Source organism: Delphinus delphis, chromosome 10 (genome assembly GCF_949987515.2).
Source record: "Delphinus delphis chromosome 10, mDelDel1.2, whole genome shotgun sequence".
NCBI classification, from domain to species: domain Eukaryota; kingdom Metazoa; phylum Chordata; class Mammalia; order Artiodactyla; family Delphinidae; genus Delphinus; species Delphinus delphis.
This window is the reverse complement of record NC_082692.2, coordinates 86,382,391-86,405,483: the sequence shown is the minus strand read 5'-3', so window position 1 is coordinate 86,405,483 and position 23,093 is coordinate 86,382,391. Positions and strand designations below refer to the sequence as shown.

At 35.2% G+C, this 23,093-nt stretch overlaps 1 protein-coding gene across 3 annotated transcripts in view; it reads right to left on the bottom strand.

Moving 5' to 3' along the window:
* Nucleotides 1–3,374: 3,374 nt before the first annotated feature.
* The window catches only part of PPP4R2 (protein phosphatase 4 regulatory subunit 2), a 154,261-nt gene continuing 134,542 nt past the window's right edge, over nucleotides 3,375–23,093 (bottom strand). For 2 of the 3 annotated variants that reach the window (XM_060022919.1, XM_060022916.1), the window contains 7 exons: nucleotides 21,113–21,283; nucleotides 11,975–12,068; nucleotides 10,155–10,192; nucleotides 9,221–9,295; nucleotides 8,821–8,964; nucleotides 7,516–7,802; nucleotides 3,375–7,255 (listed from right to left, as the gene is read on the bottom strand). In XM_060022919.1, the coding sequence (XP_059878902.1) occupies nucleotides 6,951–7,255; nucleotides 7,516–7,802; nucleotides 8,821–8,964; nucleotides 9,221–9,295; nucleotides 10,155–10,192; nucleotides 11,975–12,068; nucleotides 21,113–21,283 (1,114 nt within the window). In that variant the 3' untranslated portion in view covers nucleotides 3,375–6,950. The remainder of the gene's footprint in view (nucleotides 7,256–7,515; nucleotides 7,803–8,820; nucleotides 8,965–9,220; nucleotides 9,296–10,154; nucleotides 10,193–11,974; nucleotides 12,069–21,112; nucleotides 21,284–23,093) is intronic. The other variant, XM_060022917.1, reaches the window with a different exon arrangement.

The window sequence follows — 23,093 nt, the reverse complement described above, 5'->3', positions numbered from 1 at the left end:
TCCCCAGGGGCAAGGACATCTATTTCACACACAATAATTCTTTAAGGATTCCTTAAAATCCAACGGCTTGTTTAGTTGTTGTTGTTTTCCGTAGAGGGGGGTTGGAGGGGCTGATTTTTTTACATGTCTCAGTGTCAAACTGCTCACACTGAGCAAACAATGGCCATAAGTCAAAATATCATGAGGTCCCTTAAAGGAGGCCTGTTGTTAAATAAATTATGGTTCATCTACCACTGAAATACTATGCAGCCGTTAAAATGACTGGGGTAGCTTTCCAGGTACTGATGTCAAAGAGGTATCACAAAAATATACAGGGAAGAAAAAAGGCCAAGGGTATCTCAATGTGTGTAATGTACATTCACTACAGAAAGGAAAGCCAGGGGAGAGGTAGGGACCACCACGGTGGTTTGCAATGGAATTAGGTTATCTTTGGAAAAATACAATTTCTTCAAAATGCTGCTTTTTTGAACTCATATGCAAGCAGCGCTTACTACATGCCCGACTCTTTTCTAATGGTTAATCCTCATAACAGCCCCGTGAGGTTGGGACCTCCTCCACATCTTACAGTCACAGGTCACACAGCCAGCAAGTGGCAGAGTTGGGACTGAAACCCAGGGAACCTGCCCCAGGATCTTGACTGTCAGGCACTAAGCCCGGCTGGAAAGGGCACCTCCCTTGGGGTTCAGGAGGAGGGTGAAACAGAGGGATTTGAAGGAACACTAGTAAGACAACAACAGTCTGGTATATATTGCTCTGCTCTATTTGAATTTTTGCCAGGTATGCATTATCTAATTTTTTAAATAAATTTTAAAAAATAGATGATATACTCAAAATGTCTAGCTGGAAAAACACGGGTGATTAAAAAAAAGATGTGAAGCTAGATTGTGAAGTTCATGGAGTGTGAAACCAAGTGCTTGGGTTTCTGACTGATGAAGCCTTTTGATGTACCTGAACTTGGGCAGGTCTGAGTGTCTCTGAGAACCTTCAGATACCGGAATGGCTTTCTCTCTGCTGCCCTACTAAGTCTACAGGTCTCCTACGACTAGACAGCACCTAAGCGTAATAGCTAAAAATCATTGGGCTTTGGAGTTCTCACCTTACACTTTCGAAGGGTCCCAGGGCAAGTTGCCTTTCTTTACATCAAGAACCCCGTCTGTAAAATGAGATAATATTAAGCATCTCATAGGGTTGATGGGAAGGTTAAATGAGATAATGCATTACACTTGCTAAGGATACATAGAGCATAACGTCAGCGCTCAGCTGGTGCTTGCCATTATTACCAGGTACTGACCAGGATTGAAACCTCGACTTTGATTCCAGCAAAATTGTTGTATTCCCCAGGCACAAACCCTATCTCCCCCTCCATGACTCTCCTCCTTAAAAGAAATACCAGGTCCTGGACTAGATCTAGCTTTATGCCCATAATTACCTTGAACGCTCCCAACAATCCTACCAGGAAAATAGTTATTTCCCCCACTTTACGAATGATGAACTGTAATTTTCCCAAGGAACCTCAGGTGGGGACTCTGAAGCTGTCACTTAACCCACGTCTCTGTACTCTGCCCATTGATACCGTGCTACCTCCTTGGCTGTCCTGCTCACCTCTCAAGGCCAAACTGCACCCCACCTCATCTGAGACACCTTCCCAGACTGCCACAACAGCACTAATGTCTGTCCTGTGCAAGTCGCAAGCTGCCTTTTGCTAAAAACTTGTCTAGTTATTGTTCTCCAAGCATGACTGAATGGACTGAGTTTACTCCTCTAGCCCCCCAAATACACAATTCATACAAGTTGCCACCTAAAAATTTCAGGTTCCCAGATGGAAAGTGGGAGATTATGTGCATTCCTAAATGCATGTGAATTCTGGTGGTGACAATTAAGCTTAACCTCCCATTCTGCAGCACTGCAAGCAATGGAAAGAAAAACAATGATCCAAAATGAAGACGGCCAAACACTAACCATGGATTTACCCCTCAAAGTCTCAGCAAACATAGGCACCATTAAAGGCCTTGCAAACGTATTCAACCGCCAAGATTTCTTGAAGCAAAGCATTATCGGCCAAATAGCAAGTCCCGTTAATAGCACATTAAAGCAGGACTTTGCGAGTTTAATGACACAACTTACCACTTCCAGAAACACCTGTCCCCAATCAGGCAAGGGTGTAGTGTGGTGACTTTCTATAGGTCAGGGGGGGCTGGTCAGTCACAGAACTTTGTTATTTGGACGCATTTTCTGGCGATTCAGTCTATCTGCCCCTGGATTTAGGAACATCCAATGGCGTATACTGCTCCCAAATCCACAAACTTTGCAAAAATGAAAGGCTTCAGGGATGAACTTGGAACCCTTTTAAAGCAGGGAGAAAGTAGTCCCAGGAATCAAGTGTTTGTGTAGCCAGTATCCACAAAGCCCACTTAATTTCAACTGTTACCACTTGCTAAGCATAGGACTAGCTCGCAAGATTATAAAAATCAGTAAACCAGTGGAGTCTTCTGACTAGGACACTGGGAGTTACTGGCATTTTTGTGTATTTGTCATTATTTTTAGTTAAAAAAAATGCATTGCTTTTGGGAAGAAAAACTCTGAAAGCGTACAAATAAATCCAAAGACCCCAGACTCAACTGAATTTTACACTGCAAAAAAAAATCTGTTAAAATACAACAGTAGTGTACTCTTCATTCTAGATGGGCAAGTGGTCAGAGATCATGCTTCTTATTCCTAATCAATAGAAGAATCAGTCTTCGTATCAGTTAACCCAAAACTCTATACTAGCTATAGTATTTAGTAAATAAGTGGGGAGAAGTTAGAAATCAAAGATGAGAAGCTGAAACTCAATATTTAAATTCAGAAACATGCTGATTAATACTCCTATCTTCTGAGTCGAGAGCCACAGATGTCACCACTTACTATCACCTACTGTGCAGTAATACATAGGAAGAAATGAGAACCCAGAACTGAAAATGGAATCCACCCTCTCCATTGAGGGCAACTCTACACTTTTAACCATGTAGTTGTCTGAAACTGCCATTTCTAAAATGATTCTAATACAAATAGCGTAGATCTGTGCATGACAACTAGTGCCAAATTATGCCAAGAGAAATTTTTACACGGTAAATCTTGATTTTACTGATCCCAGGTACGAGTTGCCTAGCAGAGAACAATCGTCCATTCAACTCAGATGCACCATCTCTGTGGAAACACCCTGTTATCACTTAAGCAACAGAGCTGTAATGAAGTCATGCGGCTCCTCTCCCTATGGATCAGGAAATGCTTGTGCATCTTAACGTACCTAAGGTGAGAGAAAAGGGGGCACTGGAGGGAGGGAGTGTAAACTATTAATGGCAAATAAAGTAATTCCACACATAAAGATATTCTTCTAGTTTATATTTTATTGCATTATGAAAATAATACATTTATTTGGCAAAGTAATCTAGGCTCCAAGTTGATGAAATAAAATTCTGAAGAAAGTGTACTAATTATTTTTAAAATGTGAAATATTAGATGTATTCTAACCAATACATACTAGCATTCTTGCTAGGCCAATAGTCCAATAAACCTAATTATAATAATTCCATATGAAATTACAAGGTGTTTTTGCATTCATCCATTTTATGATTAGCACAAATCTCGAGAGAACTAAGCTTCATCTGATCAAAACCAATGTATTTAAGAAACTCCTGTTCAGAAGACATTGTGAAACACTATCCAAAATTTTTATTTCCTTTGGTTCTACAAATTGCATTTTTGTCCTTACCACACGTTACATTTCTCATACTCAAACATCGTAGCTTTAGATTCTGCCCCAAGTATCTTTATAAGTAAACTAGTATATTACAATTACATTATTTGAAAAATTGCTGACTTTACAAATGCAAAAATGCATAAGTACATGCCTATCTACACCAGCAAAATAAAACACTCTGAACCTCCATGCTTTAACAGGCCACGCCTTCTTACCCAGGGTTTCTGGGGATGCCTTTCCAAGCCAGAGGGTTTTATAGCTCTGACAGGCAATTTCATTGCTCCATCCACACTTCTGAAAGGTGTAGTTACAATAAACCCTAAGTGGATTAAATGTATCTGATAATCAAACATATAAAATATGACATTTTCCACTACTCATTTCTGTCTGCCAACATTTTCAGAACTGAAGATATATTTTAAAAAATGTACTGGGATAATGTTTTCACTTTCTTAAAAGAGAAAAGTGCTGAAAGTGTATTCCATGTATATTCTCGCTCTCCTCATCAACATTTTAAATTCTTTTTACATGTTGGGTTCAGAGTCTAGAGTCTAAAAGGTAAACGATCTGCTCAAGGCCAAAACAGAAAATAATATTTTAATCACCAAAGTCCTAATTCTTCATTTAGATCTTTTAATATGACTTTGCTGATGTGTGTTAAGAAAATGTGCCTAAAATTAGCCTTCTAAAAATACACATCTGAATCAGTTACTATTAGAACTGACATTTCCATGAAGCAAAGTCTGTGTAAGTGCACCTATGCATATACTCGAGGAAATTTACTTCCCAATCGTATCTCCAACCAGCTGAACAAGGTTTCCCAGTTTAACTACCTAAGTATTCCATCTATCCTAAAGAAAATATTCCATGAGCATTCTACAACTATCTGTATAAACAGCAACAAGTTTGATCTATGATCAACATAAGAATATCTAATAAATATTAAAACTATTAAACTATAGATTAAAATGCAGATCTCTCATAGAGTTGAGTGATGGCATTTTGGTACATTCACCATTATTGTACTTTATTTAATAAAGAAATACATTTGCCCTTGCCAAAACAGCAACTGCAAGTTTACAAATAAAACCACAGACCTCAAAGTCATGACGCTAAATCTTCAATTTATATTTAACAAAAGTAAATCAGTTTACAAGTGGTCCATGGCACAATTAAAATAAAAAATATCAAAAGGTCACAGAATCTTAAAGAATAGGTTTATTGACAATAATTTCATAAATATTCTAAAGAAAATTTCAAAATTTCTGAACTTAAAATGTTTAAAATCTGCTCTCATTGGCAAAATATCCCTCAAGAAAATAAAGACTAGGTCACTACAAATGAATGTCACATTTAAAATCTGCTTCATTAACATTTTTGCAAAATTTTTTTTAAAATTTACAACGTGTGATTTTTTTCCTCCCCTCTTGAATAACAGTAAATAAATCAATACTCAGTTTTTATTTCAACTATGAGACATATTCACAAATATATCATCTAGCTGCTGTAAACCTGACAGTCAAGTCAGTCAGTAGTATAATATCCTACAGACATAAACGGAGCCAACTCATTTTGGTATTTTTAGTCATAGCAACTGAAGTAGGCAAAATGCAAAACTTGTGGTTGCCGCCCAAATCACCCCAGAGCATATGATACAGTGTCAGAAAATGTTTGCATCAGTTTTATAAGTTCATCTGTGTACTTCAGGTATCTGAAATTAAAAAAAGGGATTCTTATATATTTTGATAAAAATGTACTCAAATATTTCATAACATTAATATTTATTGCTTTATATGAATACTGTATTGAAAGCCCAAGCATTCAGTTTACACACAGAAATTATACAATTATATACCGCTTCACAAAGGCAGTGAACACATTACATTCTACAAAATCTACTTTACAGAAATTTAAAAATTCTAAATATCAAAAGGTACAGCTGAAGAAACAGGTATAAATTTGGCAGCCAGTAATTTAGACAGGGAAATTGCAGCTTGCATGACTTTAAGTTATGTGAATTTGAAAATATTGAGTTTAGAGTAACCATTGTGCTTTGTGTTGATCTGAAAAATATAACACTGGCTGTCGAAGAAGCATGTTCAAAAATATTTAATTCACTTCAAAATGTCATACAAATTACGGTGGTTTTTATGTACCCCTAAAGCTTCAGTCATTTAGCTCTGGTACATTACTAAAGTAATATATTAATTCTTCCAGTACAGTGGTGTTTCATACCATTGACATCTGTATACTCTAGAATAATTTAGAAAGAAATGTGTAGTATTCACACTGTTCAGAAAAGCAAGCAAAAGGTAAAGAAACCTGCCTGGTTCTTCTGAGATGGTTTCATGTCAGCTTTATAAGCATTCATTCTACAAAACAGTAAGCTAATGTTTGAACACAATTTCCAAGATAAAGCACATTTTCTCATAAATAATGAAGTCTTTTTCTCAGGCACCTCAGAAGTATACAAAAGAATTTTAGTTTGAACAGATCTCTTGGAATGTGTTTAACCTGGCATTTCAACAGACTTAAGATTTCCAGGGTTCCACAAGGGCCAGATTTTATTTGAATTACTCAGAAGAGAAAGAAACTGTCTTCTGAAAGAGGTGAACTCAATCATTACCAATAGAAAAAGTATCCACTGTATTCATCTCTTATAGAAAAAGAAAAATATAACATTTCCCCCCTTAGAATAATATATATATATATATATGTATATATGACTTAAAGTTCCATAGTACATAGTCAAACAATAAAATCTGGAAACCAACATGAAACCCTATAATTCATGTTAAAATGTTGAAACTATGACCAAAATATGAAAACTGCTAGAGCTGTCAGAAAGAGACAAGACAAAAAGCTTTCTTGCATATGTATAAACTAAATGTGATAATCTCCAAAAGTTTTCAAAATTATAATTATTATCTTCCAGTTTAAAATTTTTAACTCTAAATTAAAAAAAAAAACAATCTATACACAAACCACTGATCTGACCAGAGCAAAAGAAGTCAGCGGTAAGCAGGACCCCGAGGAGCTGGTACTCACAGTTCTTACATGTGCGACTCTTTCAGGATTGATCCCATACAGTACTGTATTTTACAACCTGCTTCTCTTGTAAAACTAAAGGTCCACTTTATTACATAAAAGTTTTATACAGTGTGAAACCAGAACTGTATGGAAAATACTGCATCTAAATATTTCTAAATAGTTAGTCTTGTTCCATTGGTTCATCTGTGACTTCTGTGGCTTCCATGGAAGATTCTGAGAGAATCTCTCCAGTTTTACTGGAATTGGATCCTATTAATTCTTCCGTTTCATGGCAACTGGAACTACTTACAGGGCCGGTATTTTCACTACCTTCAGAATGTAAACCTCTCTCAACTTGAGTCAGATCAGATTCCTCCATTTGATTATTTTCCTCAGAAGTCTCTTCATTCACAGTTAAGGCATCATCAGATTCTTTTTCTTGATTTTTCCTTTCTGGGATCATTTCTCTTGATGTCATAAAAGACTCTAAAAATAAGCAAATGTTGTTGTAGTTAAATTTCATTTTCAAAATACCTCCACAGTTAAGTTTCATGAATTCTGATACTCTACAGTTCAAATCATATCCCTGAAACTCAGCAGCAACTACAGAACACATAAAGGTGGGAGAAAAGCCCAACATCAGCATTATAAGGAGTTCCATTATGTGACATTCTTTCACGCAAAAATGAAGTACAAGAATTTGAGGATCTCCTTACTCCACCCTTTTACAGATGGTCTCTAAATACCTTCTTCCTCTTCATCCTCTTCTTCATCCTCTTCTGTACAGTGCTGCCTGGTACAACTAATTTCTTTGTCGTTATTCTGAGATGAAGATGGAGCTTCTGTTTCTTCTACCATAACTGAAGAAATTTCACTGGAAGATGTCTGACTGGCCATCTCTCTGACGTCGCTTTCTTTGTCAAACCTGAGTCTTTTTACCTCACGCCCCTCAGCTTCCACAGCATCTTCATCTGGATGTTTATTTTTTATAGGGCTCACTGAGGAACCTTCTGATTCAGATGTCGAAGAGTCACTGTAAATATTGTTTTAAAGTGTCATTAGTAAGACTGTTTCTTCATCGTTTACATTCTCATTTTTAAGGTCTAATAATGTTTAACTGTATTTCAGTGTCAAAGTTAAATTATAACATCCGGGCAAAGAAAAACACAAGAGGATAATTTCGAGGACACCTAAACTGTTTAATAAATATTTCCCACTAGCAACTTGTCAATAAGTTACATGACCTTTCTGTTCAATTCTCCAGTAAGTTAAATGTCCTCCTATAATAAAACTACGAGTCTTCCACAGGGACATACTCTTTTCTTTTCCTTAAGTAAGTTATTGTGAAATATTTTTAAACTCACAGGAAAAGAACTATCATATCCCCCTAAAGCAGATCCCCTTAATTAGCAACTCACTGCATTTGCTCCATCACCCTGTCTCCATCTCTGCTTATTCTTATTGTCATTAGTAATTTTCTGAACCATCTGAGAGTAAGCTGTAGATAAGATGCTCATTATTCCTGAGTAAGTCAGAACAAAGACACCTTTCTGCGTCATCACCAATTTAAGAAATCAGTTCTGATAAGACCCTTCTGTCCAGGCAGGCCAATACTCTTTAATTCCTCTCACTCATTCCGTCTTCCTTCCCTTAATGTGATGTAGAAAATTTGAGATGGGATATAAATAAAAAGGTTTCCTTTTATGATCTACAATGAGAAATAATTCACAAAATTTCAACTCATTTATAAATATCTTCTCTTTTCAAGTGACTTTCAAAAAGAAGTAAAAAATGTACCATGACCACTTTCTTAACACCCTATTATAAATAAAATCTCCCCAAATTAGCAGTTTAAGTCTTTTCTCTGCCCATGGTCAGCATGTGATAATGCTGCAAAAAGCTGCAGCCCCTTTTAACTGCATTAAAACCTTTTCTACCCCTCAAAACAACAGTAAATTCTAAATAATAAATAATGAGGGCTGAAAAACCATCAATAAATGTTAACTCTTTTGGAAAACATTTTTTCTTTTACATATAAATCACATACAAACCTGTGATTTTTATCCTCATTTTGCTTTAAGTTTGACTCTTTGCTGTCTGTGCTCTCAGGTAAGCCATTTGTTGTCATGGGGACTGACAAAGAAACCTTTGGTCGATTAAGTGGCCTGGGTGTTCCAGGACCATTTATATTAGACCTACAGTAAAATAAATGAACATCATTTTCCCATTTTTGTTAAAAAGTCATCCCTCCCAAGGTTTGTTTATATGAACATATCACAGAAACATTTTCTTTAATTTTGACTTTCAGAACCATGGATTACCAAATTAACTAATTCTGTTTGGTATATCCTAACCTGCCGTAAAATTCCCAATTCTTAATAAGTATATTGAATTTCCTAACCAAAATTAAGAAACTGTAACTCTTTGAATAATAAAAATCAATAATCTGACCTTTCAGTGTAACTTGGTGAATTTCCAGGAAACATAACACCATTCATTCGATTTAAACTATTGGAACTGTTCTTCCTACAAGAAAAGAAAAAAACGCTTTTATGGATAGTTTAATTCTTTAATTTTGATGAGAATCACGGGTCTAAAAGATCTTTTGTAAGATCTCACTGTCACAGAACCAAATGAAAGACTTCTAAGAAAAACAGCTATGGGATTATCTTAGTATGTTATTTAACAACATACAGGTACATTCTTCAAGAGTTCTAACAAATTCACTGTTATTGGTCTGTATGAAATCAGATATTTTAACCATTAAACCAGTGTTTCTCAACAGGGGGCAACATCTTCCAACAATCCCCCTTCCCTCACTCTGCATCCCCAGGGGACATTTAGCAACATCTAAAGAAATTTTTCACGGGAAGTGGTGGACACTACTGGCATTCAGTGGAAGCCATGGGCAGTGCTAAATCTCCTGCAATCCCAGGACATCCACTCATAATAAAATACCAGTGGTGCCAAGGAGTGTGCCCTAAATTGCAACCTTAATTTACTATATAAATCTTAGCAACTGGAAATAATTTTCCATCATGAAGAGTGATGTCATCAAGTAGCTATTACAAACCTAAGAATTATTTCCTAGAAATGGCCTGTCTCGGATGGGATCCCAGGGTCCAGACAGTACATAAATCCAACAGTGTTAAGACTGCAGTAAATCATGAATCTCTTTAATACAACTCTGTTCACTGGAAAAACATATAGGTAATGTTACTGGTAATATTCTACTTTGAGTACTGGATGGTAGTTTCATAAGCATTTACAAATATTATCATGCTTAATTACATATAAAATAAATGCAACCTATTTTTAAGACTAATACATTAGAAATGATTTAATAATTAGAATATACTAGAAAAAGAAAAATATCTATACTTACTCTGAAGAAGGATAAACACAGCTAACCACCATCACATTCTGCAATAACAAAATTGGTGATTAATACGAGGAAAAGTACCACAAAATAAAGTTTAATTATTTGTTTTTAATTTCTCAGAATCTCCCCTGGTATTAAGTTTCCATTTTATTACATTTTTACTAATAAAAGAAATGGCTAAAAATAAAAATCTCTAGGGGCTTCCATGGTGGTGCAGTGGTTGAGAGTCCGCCTGCCGATGCAGGGGACCCGGGTTCGTGCCCCGGTCCGGGAAAATCCCACATGCCGCGGAACGGCTGGGCCCGTGAGCCATGGCCGCTGAGCCTGCGCGTCCGGAGCCTGTGCTCCGCAACGGGAGAGACCACAACAGTGAGAGGCCTGCGTACCGCAAAAAAAAAAAAAAAAAAAAAAAAGATAAAGAAAAATCTCTAATCAAGCAACGAAAACTAAAACAATAGCAAAAGCCCAAAATCTAATATCCCACTAAACTACTTTTTTGCCAGCCTCATTTTTTTTTTTTTTACTCTACTCTAGTTACTTTAGAGCCCTGACATTATGTATTACAGATAATAGAACAGAACCACCGTCTCTTATTTGAGATAGAATCTCACCAAGATATTTAGAGTTTGAAGTATTTAGGCCTACTATAACGAACTTCCTTTTAAAGCAGTACCCAATCAAAAGCTTGATGTGTAGCACAATATACCTCAAGGAAAGAGACTCAAACCTTTTTTGTAATATAATCTTTCTGGTAACAATAACTTTATTAATAGTCAATACTCATTGCAAGTTTGCTGAGCCAAAGTAAGAGCTTTTACATTTAATCCTCCTCACAGCCGCATTATGATCCACACTATACAGATGAGGAAAGTGAGACTTAGGTTATGTACCTGGTCCATGGTCACACAACTATGATTACTGTGACACTGCCTCGTCATCCAAAGATTGCCCAAGTGGAATTACTGAAAGTCTCTGAACTGAAAATAATACTGAAGAACCATCTCAGTTTCCTGCCCTTCAGGAATCTTACTAAATCGAAGGTGTAGAAGCTCAACAAAACACATTAATCCAGTAAGGCCCTAAGATCTATTATAAATCACTAGGTAATGATTTTGGATTCCTGCTCCAAGGGTAAAATAAATTGAACTTCAATTAGAACCTTAAAATAACACTAGACTATGTTTTAGGATCAATCACTAAAAACCAATGGTTTTAACAAAACCATTGGTCCACAATCTTGGTTCCCATGGGGCTCCTTCATTCATTCTTTCCAGACAAGTCTATGTGTCTTGCTTTTCATTCTCTCAGACTGTTTCCTTTGTCCAGAATGCCCTGCTCCTTTAACATCCCCTCACCCACTAAAAACCTAATGCTTCTCTCATTCTTACACATGATATATATCCTTCTCAATATCTAACTTAAATGCTTTGTATCAGAGATTTTCCAAGTTGTGTACCTCTGAACTCTAGAACTAAAGAAATGAATTCTGTAGATAAACAAGTTTGCAAAACGCTCTATTATTAAAATATCAATTATAGAACTTCTTGGAGCTATTAATATGTTAAGGTATACAAAGAATTCCCACGAGACAATAATAAACTGCTTTCCCCAAGCTTAACTGACCTCAAGCATTCCTCCACCTCCCTCCTATTAAATCTTCCTCTGAAACTTAGGACATAATTTGGAAAACAAATTGGGAAAAACTTCAGATAGACTGAGAAACCTATTTCAAGAAAAGGTGCCTGAAACAGGGCCTACTCAAAGTTCTTTTCTGAAATCTATTATGCTACAGGTTAATATAATTCCAATAATAAAATAAATACCTTTTCTACTCCTCTGAGAAATTTGTCTGTTCCTGTATAGTTTCTCCTTGGATCTGTGAGCAATTCACATAGTCGCTGAATAGTAAAAGGTATACTGCAAAAGAATATAGTTTTATAGTTTGGGGTCATTAATTATTAAGAAAATTAGGAACATTATTACTCCTGCTATTTCAAGCTTTATCTAGTCACCCCTGTGTTAAGCTACAAAAGAAAATGCTACAAATGAATGGATGAGTCACTTAAAAACAGGCAGGGCAATAAGCACACCTGTCCTCTTATTTAAAAAGAAAACAATGTTCCCTCCCTTGCCTTAAAAAGCAATAAAGAACATTCAAAATTAACGGAAAGCTTCAAAACTGAGAAAAAATTTTAACATTCTTAATTCTGACAATTCAATTTTAAGTTTACAAGAGAGGCAACACAAATAATAATCAAGTCAGAGTTTATTTAAATACAGAAACTTTCTCAAGTATTCTTTTGCACACAAAGATTTTTTTAGTGTTCAAATAAAACTACAAATGTTTTGTTATCAGACAGAATAAGACAAGTGATTCCAATGAAAAAGTATTATAAACATAGTTATGCTCCATAATTAAAATTTTATGTACAACCTACATGTTTCATCAAACTTAAAATACATACAAATACACTCAATATTTTGGTAGGTACCTTACTGTTTGACAAATACTTCAACCACAATCAAATTTTCACTTGACCACAGAAAATACAAAACTGAAACATAAATTGGACCTAAAATCATGTTATAAACAGCAGTGTTTATCTCACACACTATTAGCATTCCTGAGTGTTACAATATGAACAGCAAACATGTGAGCAGAGAGATGACAAATGCAGCTAAAAAGTGTAAACGTAAACTTTAGACTTCAGTTATTTGCCACACAAATCTATTTATTCTCCTTATAAAGACAATTACAAAGCCTCAGATTAACAGTTATTACCCACAAAGTTATTTCTTGTTGACAGGCAGATCAACACAAAATTCTCTCCCACCCACAAAGTAAGGCCACTAGTGATTAATACCGCAGGACTCAAAAACCCAGTCTAACTTCAAATCCCATGTTGTCCCTTCCACTACACTGCACATACGTAAAATCGTAAATGTTTATTTTCTAGTTGGACAATGTTTAGTTCTCGTATTCTTAGCATCAACACTATTCTTATGTTCTTTTAAAAATTCAAAAACAAAATTCAATATATGACCTATGACAAATTTTGAAAACGTTTAAAATAAATATTATTCATATGAAAACAAGTATTTTAGTTATGCGAGAGACCAAGTATCAATCTTCTCTCAAGTCGTATATCAAAGCCTAAAAGTCAGAAAACTATCATTCTGCCAAAAGATTGGGCACTAAGAGGCGAAACATTTGTCTCATTATCACAAATATTCAGAGGCAGACAGAAATACAGGACAACTTCTGATATTCATCAAGACTGCTATAGGAAAGTTCTTTGGTTTCTGAGAAAAAGTAATGTTTTTTTCTTCTTAAAATTCATAGTAGAGTACACTGTCAAAACTAATTATCTTTGTTTTTCCAAACTGTCTTTCTTCATATTTGACTGAAAGCTTCTTAAGGGCAGGATATCTTCACATACAAGATAGTCAATAAATAATTTATTTATATACATATATATCTGAAATGCAGTACCATCATGGATTTCAGAATATTACTGGTATACCTGTACCTTAGCCCCTCTTTGAGTTCACTACCTTCCAAATCCTAAACACACACACACTTCCAAATGCTATTCCCTCACTAATGACGTCAGAGTGATACTAAAAAGGAGTTTTTACCCATTTTTCAAAAACTAGCAAAATAGCACCCAGTGTTAAGAACATTCGAATACTATTTAACCAGCAAATACTTAAACAGACATTGTCTAGTTAGGTCTATTCCTCCAACTAAATTTCTTTCACACACTGATACTAGTACTTTCTTTTAAAATTAACTTTAAAAGATGAGCATCTTCCAACTCCCTGCTTAACAATGTTTTTACACTAAATGTTTTGGCTAATTTTCTCTAGGAAGGTAGGTAAAATGTTAGTCAATTATTAACACTGTATGCGTGGGTGAATATTAATACTGCTTTATGAGGAAAAATGTATTATGTTTGCATAACGATGTCAGCCTATGACAAAATGAGTTTACATTCTTAGACACTTTCAGAAGCTTTTGAAGTCATTTTACCAACTGTCCAATAGATGGCACTAAAATGTTACACAACTCTCCCTCAAGTGAACAGGCTTAAAATACAAACATTTCTTGTAAATCCAAGTATCCACTGGAAACAATATTATAATTCTGACAACTGCACTGAAGGTCTCTTCATAAAGTTTGTACTTTTTAACCTTTTAAGTAAACATGAGAGCCAACTATGAAGCAGAAATATTAACATATACTCAATAGCAGACCCGATAGACATGTAATGTAAACAATTACAATTAAAAACAACCCAATTACAACAAGAAATGCTAATAAAATCGCGTATACAGTGCTACGGAGACAGAATAAACTGCCAGGGAATCGAGGATAAACGTGGGAACACTTAATTTAAGGTGCGTCTTTAAAAGGAGGTATAAGAATAAACCAGATAAATCCCCAATGAACACCTGGTACAACTATATGAAAGTTCTGCTTTCTGTTACTCTTCCATTACACATAAGCACACAAGATAGTTTATTCTAACTTTGGAAAATATACCAAGAAAGCTGCTGAACATCAGAGAAAGACATCTAAGCTCAAATTAGAAATTTTAAACACTAACACTAAGCCCTAAAGATAGAATTTCCTATCCTGTATTTTAACTTGAGAAAGACTCTAAGTAACTAAAATTTATGTTTTGTTTTTAATTTATCTTAGTCTGTTTAAAGGTTTGATCATCAAGATGTGCCAATATTCTGGATATATACCAAGGTATTAAGAAGGCATCCAAAAAGAAGAAATGCACATTTCAGTCAGAGTCTAAGATTTTAAAAATCAGATAACCTATATCTTGTCTCTATGTCATTATATAAGCAACGTTCCTCATAAAAAAAGATAAAGGAGTATAAAACAGAGGCCATTAAAGTAAAAGGCTAAAGAGATAACCACAAAACCAGACATCTTATTTAAAAACTGCTAAAACAACCAATCACTTCTGTTTTATGCATAAAGGTGATTTTTACCACATCTTTATTTTCTATTAATGACCACATTTATACTGTGTCTTAGTTAACAGAATTACTCGTTTGACCTCAACTATTTAAGTAGAAATTAACTTATATATCTCTTAGATATCAAAGGTTAAATGGGTTAAGTTTTGTTTACTCTTAAGTCCTATAGAAGTCAGAAATCACCACTGGAATCTTGTGATATTATCTGACCTGAAACAATATGCTCTTTCTGGATCAGGATTTATTTAACATCTGTATAAATATACACAACATAAATATTCATTTGCATATATTTTACAACTCAAATCAAATGTTAGTAATTGAGATTTACTGAAAACAGCACTGTAAAATGGCAAGTATAGAAAATTAAGAAAATGAAGAATTAGCCTCTTACAATAATGGTAAATAACCATAAACTAGTATCTATACCATTCCCCATTAAAAAACAAATCTATAGCAATTGTCAACACTTTTAATCAAGTTTACCATCTTCTACAGTGCCTGAATTACTTTACTTGCCTCAAATAAAAATGTTAAGAAAAATTAATTAGGTTTCTGCTATTTCCTCTCTCTTTTTTAATACAGCAGGTTTATTTCCTTTCAATTATAAAATTTTATTAGAGAGAGCAGCATATCAAACCCTATTACCACCAGACAAGGTAAGGCAGGAAGGAGAATAAGGAGGGAAGGTTACTAAATAATTCTGATTCTCAACTAGTTATGCTAAGAAAGGGAGTAAAGAAAAAGAAATAAACAAATTTCAGCTAAAGGATTCAATATGCTCAACAAATACTGGCACAAATAACTAATAAAAAATGCAATAATTCTATTTTTCTCAACAGAGGAGCAGAAATTCCAGCAAGCAATAAAATAGGTAAAAGGAGCAAAAGAACAAAGTAACAAAAGGCTGGAACCCATTCTTTCATCCCTGAATAATCTGAGCTAACTGTAAAGCAAACAATACAAAATCAAAAAAGGAGTAAATGTTTTATATCTACAATCTAGATTTTGAAGTATTAAAAACCTTGTATATGAACCTTTAAGAAAAAAAAGTATGAACAGGCAAACTCTCAGGTGCAGAAACTTACAAGATATCTCCGTTTGTGTGCACATGCATATAAAACAATCACGTGAAAGTTTTCAGGACTAAGCAAAATCTAGTTAAGTATGTACATTAAAATAACTTTAGAAGACCCACACGTAGAGAATGGACTTGAGGACACGGGGAGGGGGAAGGATAAGCTGGGACTAAGTGAGAGAGTGCCATGGACACATATACACTACCAAATGTAAAACAGCTAGTGGGAAGCAGCCACATAGCACAGGGAGATCAGCTCAGTGCTGTGTGACCACCTAGAGGGGTGGGATAGGGAGGGTGGGAGGGAGACACAAGAGGGAGGAGATATGGGGATATATGTATATGTATAGCTGATTTACTTTGCTATAAAGCAGAAACTAACGCACCATTGTAAAGCAACTGTACTTCAATAAAGATGTTAAAAAATTTTTTTTAATAAAATAACTTTAGAGAAGAAATTCTATAGTCAGACTATAATCATGCCAAAAGATATGCATTGGACGCCTTAGAGATGATGTAACAAAGATTTTTAGGTATCAAGCAGTTGTGCAGTGTGCCTAGAACCCCTCATAAATACATAGCCATGCTGTTTTAGTCAACTACCCATAGTAAGTGAAATTTACTGCTTATTTTAGAGAGGTCTTAGCTCTAACAGACTGTCAAAGGTGGAGGAAGACTTAAGTAATTAATTTACATTCATTATTCTTCCATTTCAATAATTAGGATTTAAAATAATCTTTTAAAAACTACTAGGAATGTAAGTTATTCTCTACCTCTCGAAATCTCTCTTTGGGTACCATTATAGGAATGAACTACTAGCTACAAGCAATTTCTAAATTATATTCATGGCATCTAAGATAGGAAGAGAATTTTCATAAATGGCCTCAGTTTGAGTAAGCCTACATATACTCTTGTTGATTATAAACCCACATAGAGGGCATAAAATGGCAACTGTCGGGCTTCCCTGGTGGCGCAGTGGTTGAGAGTCCCCCTGCCGATGCAGGGGACACGTGTTCGTGCCGCAGTCCAGGAGGATCCCACATGCCGCGGAGCGGCTGGGCCCGTGAGCCATGGGCCACTGGGCCTGCGCGTCCGGAGCCTGTGCTCCGCAACGGGAGAGGCCACAACAGTGAGAGGCCCGCGTACCACAGGGGAAAAAAAAAAAAAAGAAAAAGGCAACTGTCTTTTAACCGACCATTCATTGAAGTTTCTAATTTCGTTAATTTTTAATTTTTGGTGTTTCTCACCTAAGAAACTGTAACTTCAGTTCTGGAGAGTAGCTATAATCCATCTTCCCCTATAAAATTTTAAAGTTCAAAAGTAATTTTAAAAGGACAAGAAAATATGACTAAAAAAATTTTTTAAGAACTTTAAGCATTCAACTATGTAATTCTATCTACCCTGCCCCATGAAACAAAATACAGATACAGAAACATGCTTTTATTCCTTTCACTCACTCATTCCATACCTGTCTGTTTGAAAACCTACTATGTTCAGGCATTCACTGTGCTAGGCCTTATATGGAAAAGATAGTCCTCCCTGGTGTCCAGAATCTTACAGTTCAGGAAGTCAAGCAAACAAGTGAATGGACAATTTCCGCTTCAAAGAGGGAAAATTTATATACTGACAATACTAATTTTAGAAAACAGTTAATCTTTTCGTGCCAATATATATATTTTAAGATATACGCACCCTGCGGCACATGGGATCTTAGTTCCCTGACCAGGGATTGAACCTGTGCACCCTGCAGTGGGAGCATGGAGTCTTAACCACTGGACCGCGAGGGAAGTCCCCATGCCAAAATATATTGAAGCATTTAACACAGAGCTTTCACTAATTAAAAGCAAAAAACAAAAACAACAAAATGAAGTTACCAATAAGAAAATCACCAAAAGATTAAAAAAACCAAAAAAAGACATATGAAACCACAATTCATAAAAGAGTCATTAAGGACATGGATGTTCAATTTCACTTGCAGTCAGAGACACAAATTCACGTACATACCCACAAAAATACTGAAGAAATAAACTATCTGCATTTATATAAACATAGAAGCATAAATGAAAACATTTTGTGAGGTGAATTTGGCAATATTAATAAAAATTTTAAGTGTGCATACACCATGACCTAGCAACTCCTTTTCTACAAATTAAAAAAAAGCAACAATAAATCTATACATATATTCAACATATGACATTCATCAACACAAAAACGTATTTACAAGGAGGCTCACTACAAGCACTACTTGTAACAGCCAAAAAAATAAATGCCCATCACCAGTGGGAACAGAGAAAATGAACTATATAATCTGTTCATGTAACAGAAAACAATGCTGCTATTTCAAATAAACAGACAAATAGAAGACACAGCTGTAAATGTACTGATATAAAGAAGATTTCAAAGCTCTTCTAAAAGTAAAATAAAACTGGCATATAACATGTTCCTATTTTCTTTATATATTCCTAGGGCGACTGGGGATCTTTTTATAACTATGAACATACTTATGTCACTTTTATAATTTAAAAGATGATCTATTACAAATAGCAGGAGAGGCATACCGGCAAGGACATACTCTCAAACTAGCTAAAAAAGAACAAAATGCTACTTCTACCCACCACTCTTAGCAAAAAATTTTTTAAAAGCAACAGCTTGTCTATGTCTATTCAAACACAAAAGTAAAATTGAAAAATATTACAGACATGTTTTTATGTACCATGTACCAATATAGTATGATACAGACAAAAATGGCTGAAATGAAAAATATTAATGTATCACTGATTAACACTTGAACTCTGAACTTCCCTGGTGGTCCAGTGGTTAAGACTCAATACTTCCACTGCAGGGGGCACAGGTTCAATCCCTAGTCAGGGAAGTTCCACATGCCACATGGTGTGGCCAAAAAATAAAATTAAAAAAAAAAAAAGACTTGGATTCTGCCTGATTAAGAAAAATAATTCGTAAACCACCTTTCTGAAAAATCAGAGAAAAAAACATAAATTCAAAGTATTTATGGTTCAAAGATGAAAAATATTTTAAAAGTAATTATATTTATGTATGCTTAGGCATTTAATGACTGTTCAAGTCATTTTCTGAGGTAGGTCGACTACCTATTTAGCAAATTAAGACATTACAAATATTTAGATTAATTTAATACCTACATATATGTATTTCATCCAATTTAATTTGAAAGAATTGAAAATGGTATTACTAAATTCAGAATCACAAGTAGCTTCACATTCACAAAGCAGTGGTATAACTTAACCTGTTTGACCATAACTCGTAATTTTAAATGAGAGCCATAACTTATTGAAGTAAAAGATGAGTTACCATAATGTCTAAGTACTATCTAACTACCTCTGCACTATTTATAAACACCCGCAAGAAGTATTCTTAACCACATTCAATTCAACAGTAAATCTTACGTATACTTCTAATACATTGCATGTCTTCATCTTGGCATGTGCTTTAAAAAAAAAATCAGTATTGGTAAGTAAATATATACATACAGTTAAAATAATTGTCAACAGTACAATAGGGTACACAGTGAAAATAAAGTCTCCCTCCAATCCCAAACCCCCAAGAGCAGCTCAATGATAAAGCTTTAATTTCTCCCAAAAGAGAAGTATTTTGGCAACATACTTAAAACCAAAGCTTAAGAATTTGATATTTTAAGCCAAACTGCTAAGCAGGAGAACATAGCATATAATAAAGGGTTAGGTGATTACACTATCTTGTTGCAAATCCCATGTGATTAAGTAACTGAAGAAAAAAATGAGACCATTTATGCTACCTAAAACTACTCACAAATGAAATGTGATCAAATAAAAACTGCCCCTAAATATGAATTCATGGTTAACATACCCACAATTCATTAAATTAGGTATTGTCATTCCACACTCCAAATTGTTAATGCCAATTTAAATACGGAACAATTCGTGCTTCCCTGGTGGTGCAGTGGCTAAGAATCCACCTGCCAGTGCGGGGGCGGGGGGACACGGGTTGGATCCCTGGTCGGGGAGGATCCCGCATGCCACGGAGCAGCTGAGCCCGTGCGCTACAACTAAGCCTGCAAGCCACAGCTGCCGGGCCTGCGTGCCTGGAGCCTGTGCTCCGCGGCGGGAGAGGCCACCACGGGGCGCCCCCCTACGCTCCACGGCAGGTGAGTGGCCCCTGCTCGCTGCAGCTGGTTGGGGGGGGGGGAAGCACAGCAGCAGGGATCCAACGCAGCCAAAAATAAAAATAAATTAATTAAATACTGAACAATTCAACTTAACAAATACTTCTTCCCTTCAATAAAGGGAACCCTAAAAATACAAAGTCCTGAAAAGGAAGTATTTAAAATAACACAGAGTATGACACACAATTTAAAGGTCAACTTCATTTTAGTGGAGAGTAACTTTTCAGTACAATGTTTTACAAAGGGCTGAAAATGGTTACTTACTGGAGGGAAAAGAGGGACTCTAAAAAAATGTTTTAAAATAAAAAATCACTAAGTAGAATCTTTTCATAAACCGTTGCCTTTCATTTTAAAAGAAATGTTACTTATTTCAGTGATAGGTTCTAGACAAAGTATAAGGATTTATAATATCAAATATAAAACAGAAAGAAAAAATTTTAAAATATTTGATTAATGTTTCCACTGTCTTACACATTTAAAGTCTAAATGCCACTGACCCATATAAACGTGGTTCAAGTTTTTTAAAAAAAAGCTGTCAATATTTTAAATACTTGTAAGCTGGAAATCACTAACTACTATATAGATCACAAGACACAGAACTTGTTCTAATGGATAATCAGTTATCAACCAGACACATCAAAACTTAAGAGAAAAAATCTGATGTTCTCCTAAAAATTAAACCTAAATTAAGTAGAATTAAATGCATACCCATTAAATCCAGTGACAATTTTCAGTATCCTTTCCTTCATTTCATCAAAGGGAATATATTCGACATTAGGGTTGGGAGGACCTCTTGGTTCAGGAGCTGAAGTTCTGAAATCATCCATCACTTTCTCCAGTTTGAAAATAAAATAGCCTTTAAACTGGGACCACTGAATCCTATAAGCAAAAAATTAAAAAAATATATAATACCATGTAGGGTCACAATTCTTGAAAAAAAGCACAAATACAAAATTTACCATGACACTAATGCTAACAAAATTAAGATCTGGAAAAGTAGTCGTGAAAATGTCTTCGTTCAGTAGTCTGCACCAAGCCTGATCAATCTGACTCACAAGGTCCAACTGGGTTCCATCCAATTCTCCCAAACTCCTGACCCAAACAAAACCTAAATCAGATTAAAATCTTTAAAATTAACTACTTCTGGCTGAAAGCTTATTGTCTAAGTCCCCCTCTCCACATTTTTAAAACATTATCTTGTTCTGACTCTATCTATCCCTCATAACAAACCTAACCCAGGAGGTGTTACTGCCCCCATTTAAAAGCGGCTATTGGAAATTGGCCCAACCTTACATTTATAAATTTAAGTGGACAAATGACTCCATACCCTAAGCTCTTAACATCCAAGGTATAATGCTTATATAGACTAGTAAATGTTTCTTGTTTTTTATCTCTTAAATAGCAAAATAAACTTCAATTTCTCCTTTTTCTTTTGCTTTCAACAAAACTTTTTAGTATTTTGTCATTTAAAAGGTATATATCATAGGTTCTATCCAAGATGTAGCCTGCAATGTAAAAAAATACATAATATCCTTGTGTAATCTTCACATCTGTTCATGAACTTTTAATATAAACATCCTTTTACCCCTGCTCCCTCACATTTTACCACTAATATAAGGATATTTTGTGATACCTGCCTAAATAGCCTAAAGTCTAGGAGATGCAAGAGTCAGGAATGCCAACCATTCCTCCAAACACTATAACCATTACTGGCAGCAGATAGATCTCTTACACAGGAGATGACTTAAGCGAGACAAGACTGCTAGTCTGCAACCACTCTTCCATCCCATCCAGCAACCCTACAAATTAAGGCAGCAGTTCTCAAAGCAAGGCCCAAGAGGTCAAAGCTATTTTCATAAGAATATAGAGTTGACTTTTTCACTGAGTTGACATTTGCAATGACAGTAGGTGCAAAAGCAGCAGTGGGTAAAATGGACAACACTTCAGCACAAATCAAGGCAGCAGTACCCAACCATACTAGAAGTAGTCGTTACCTTCTTTATCACCAGACTCACAGTTTAAAACAAAACAAAAAAACCTGTTTCACTGGAAAGTTTAATAAAACAAATTTACTAACTTAATTAAATCTGAACCTTTGAAAACACACACACCTTTTTAATATCCCATGTAACAAGATAAGAAGTATACATAAAGGACTTCTGTTGCATAACAAAACATTATGGACATCTCAAGTCACAAAAAGTTAAATACTGCTGCCGGTTGAATGAAAGCCATTTTTACTTGAAAGGAATGTCAAACAAACAATGCTTATTCAGACCAAGAGAAATTGCTAGACATCTCCTCAAAAATGAACATGTGAGTCTATCACTTGAAGAAAATCAACTGCAATACTGGTGGCCACTGATAAAATTTCAACTTCAAAATAAAAAATGTAAAATCTAGAAAATGTTTGTTCTTCACTGTGAGCTTCAAAGGTTCCTGATACATTCCCAAGACATTTCAAAACCTACCACTGTTGATATAAAAAATATTGTGACACGCCCCACCCCAAAGTACAAGCAACAAGAGAAATAAATTGAGCTGTATCAAAGTCAAAAAGCTGTGTATCAAAGGACACTATCAGCAAAGAGTGAAAAGGCAACCCACAGAATGGGAGCAACTATTTGCAAATCATCTATCTGATAAGGTTTTAATATCCAGGACATATAAAGAACTCCCACAACTCAGC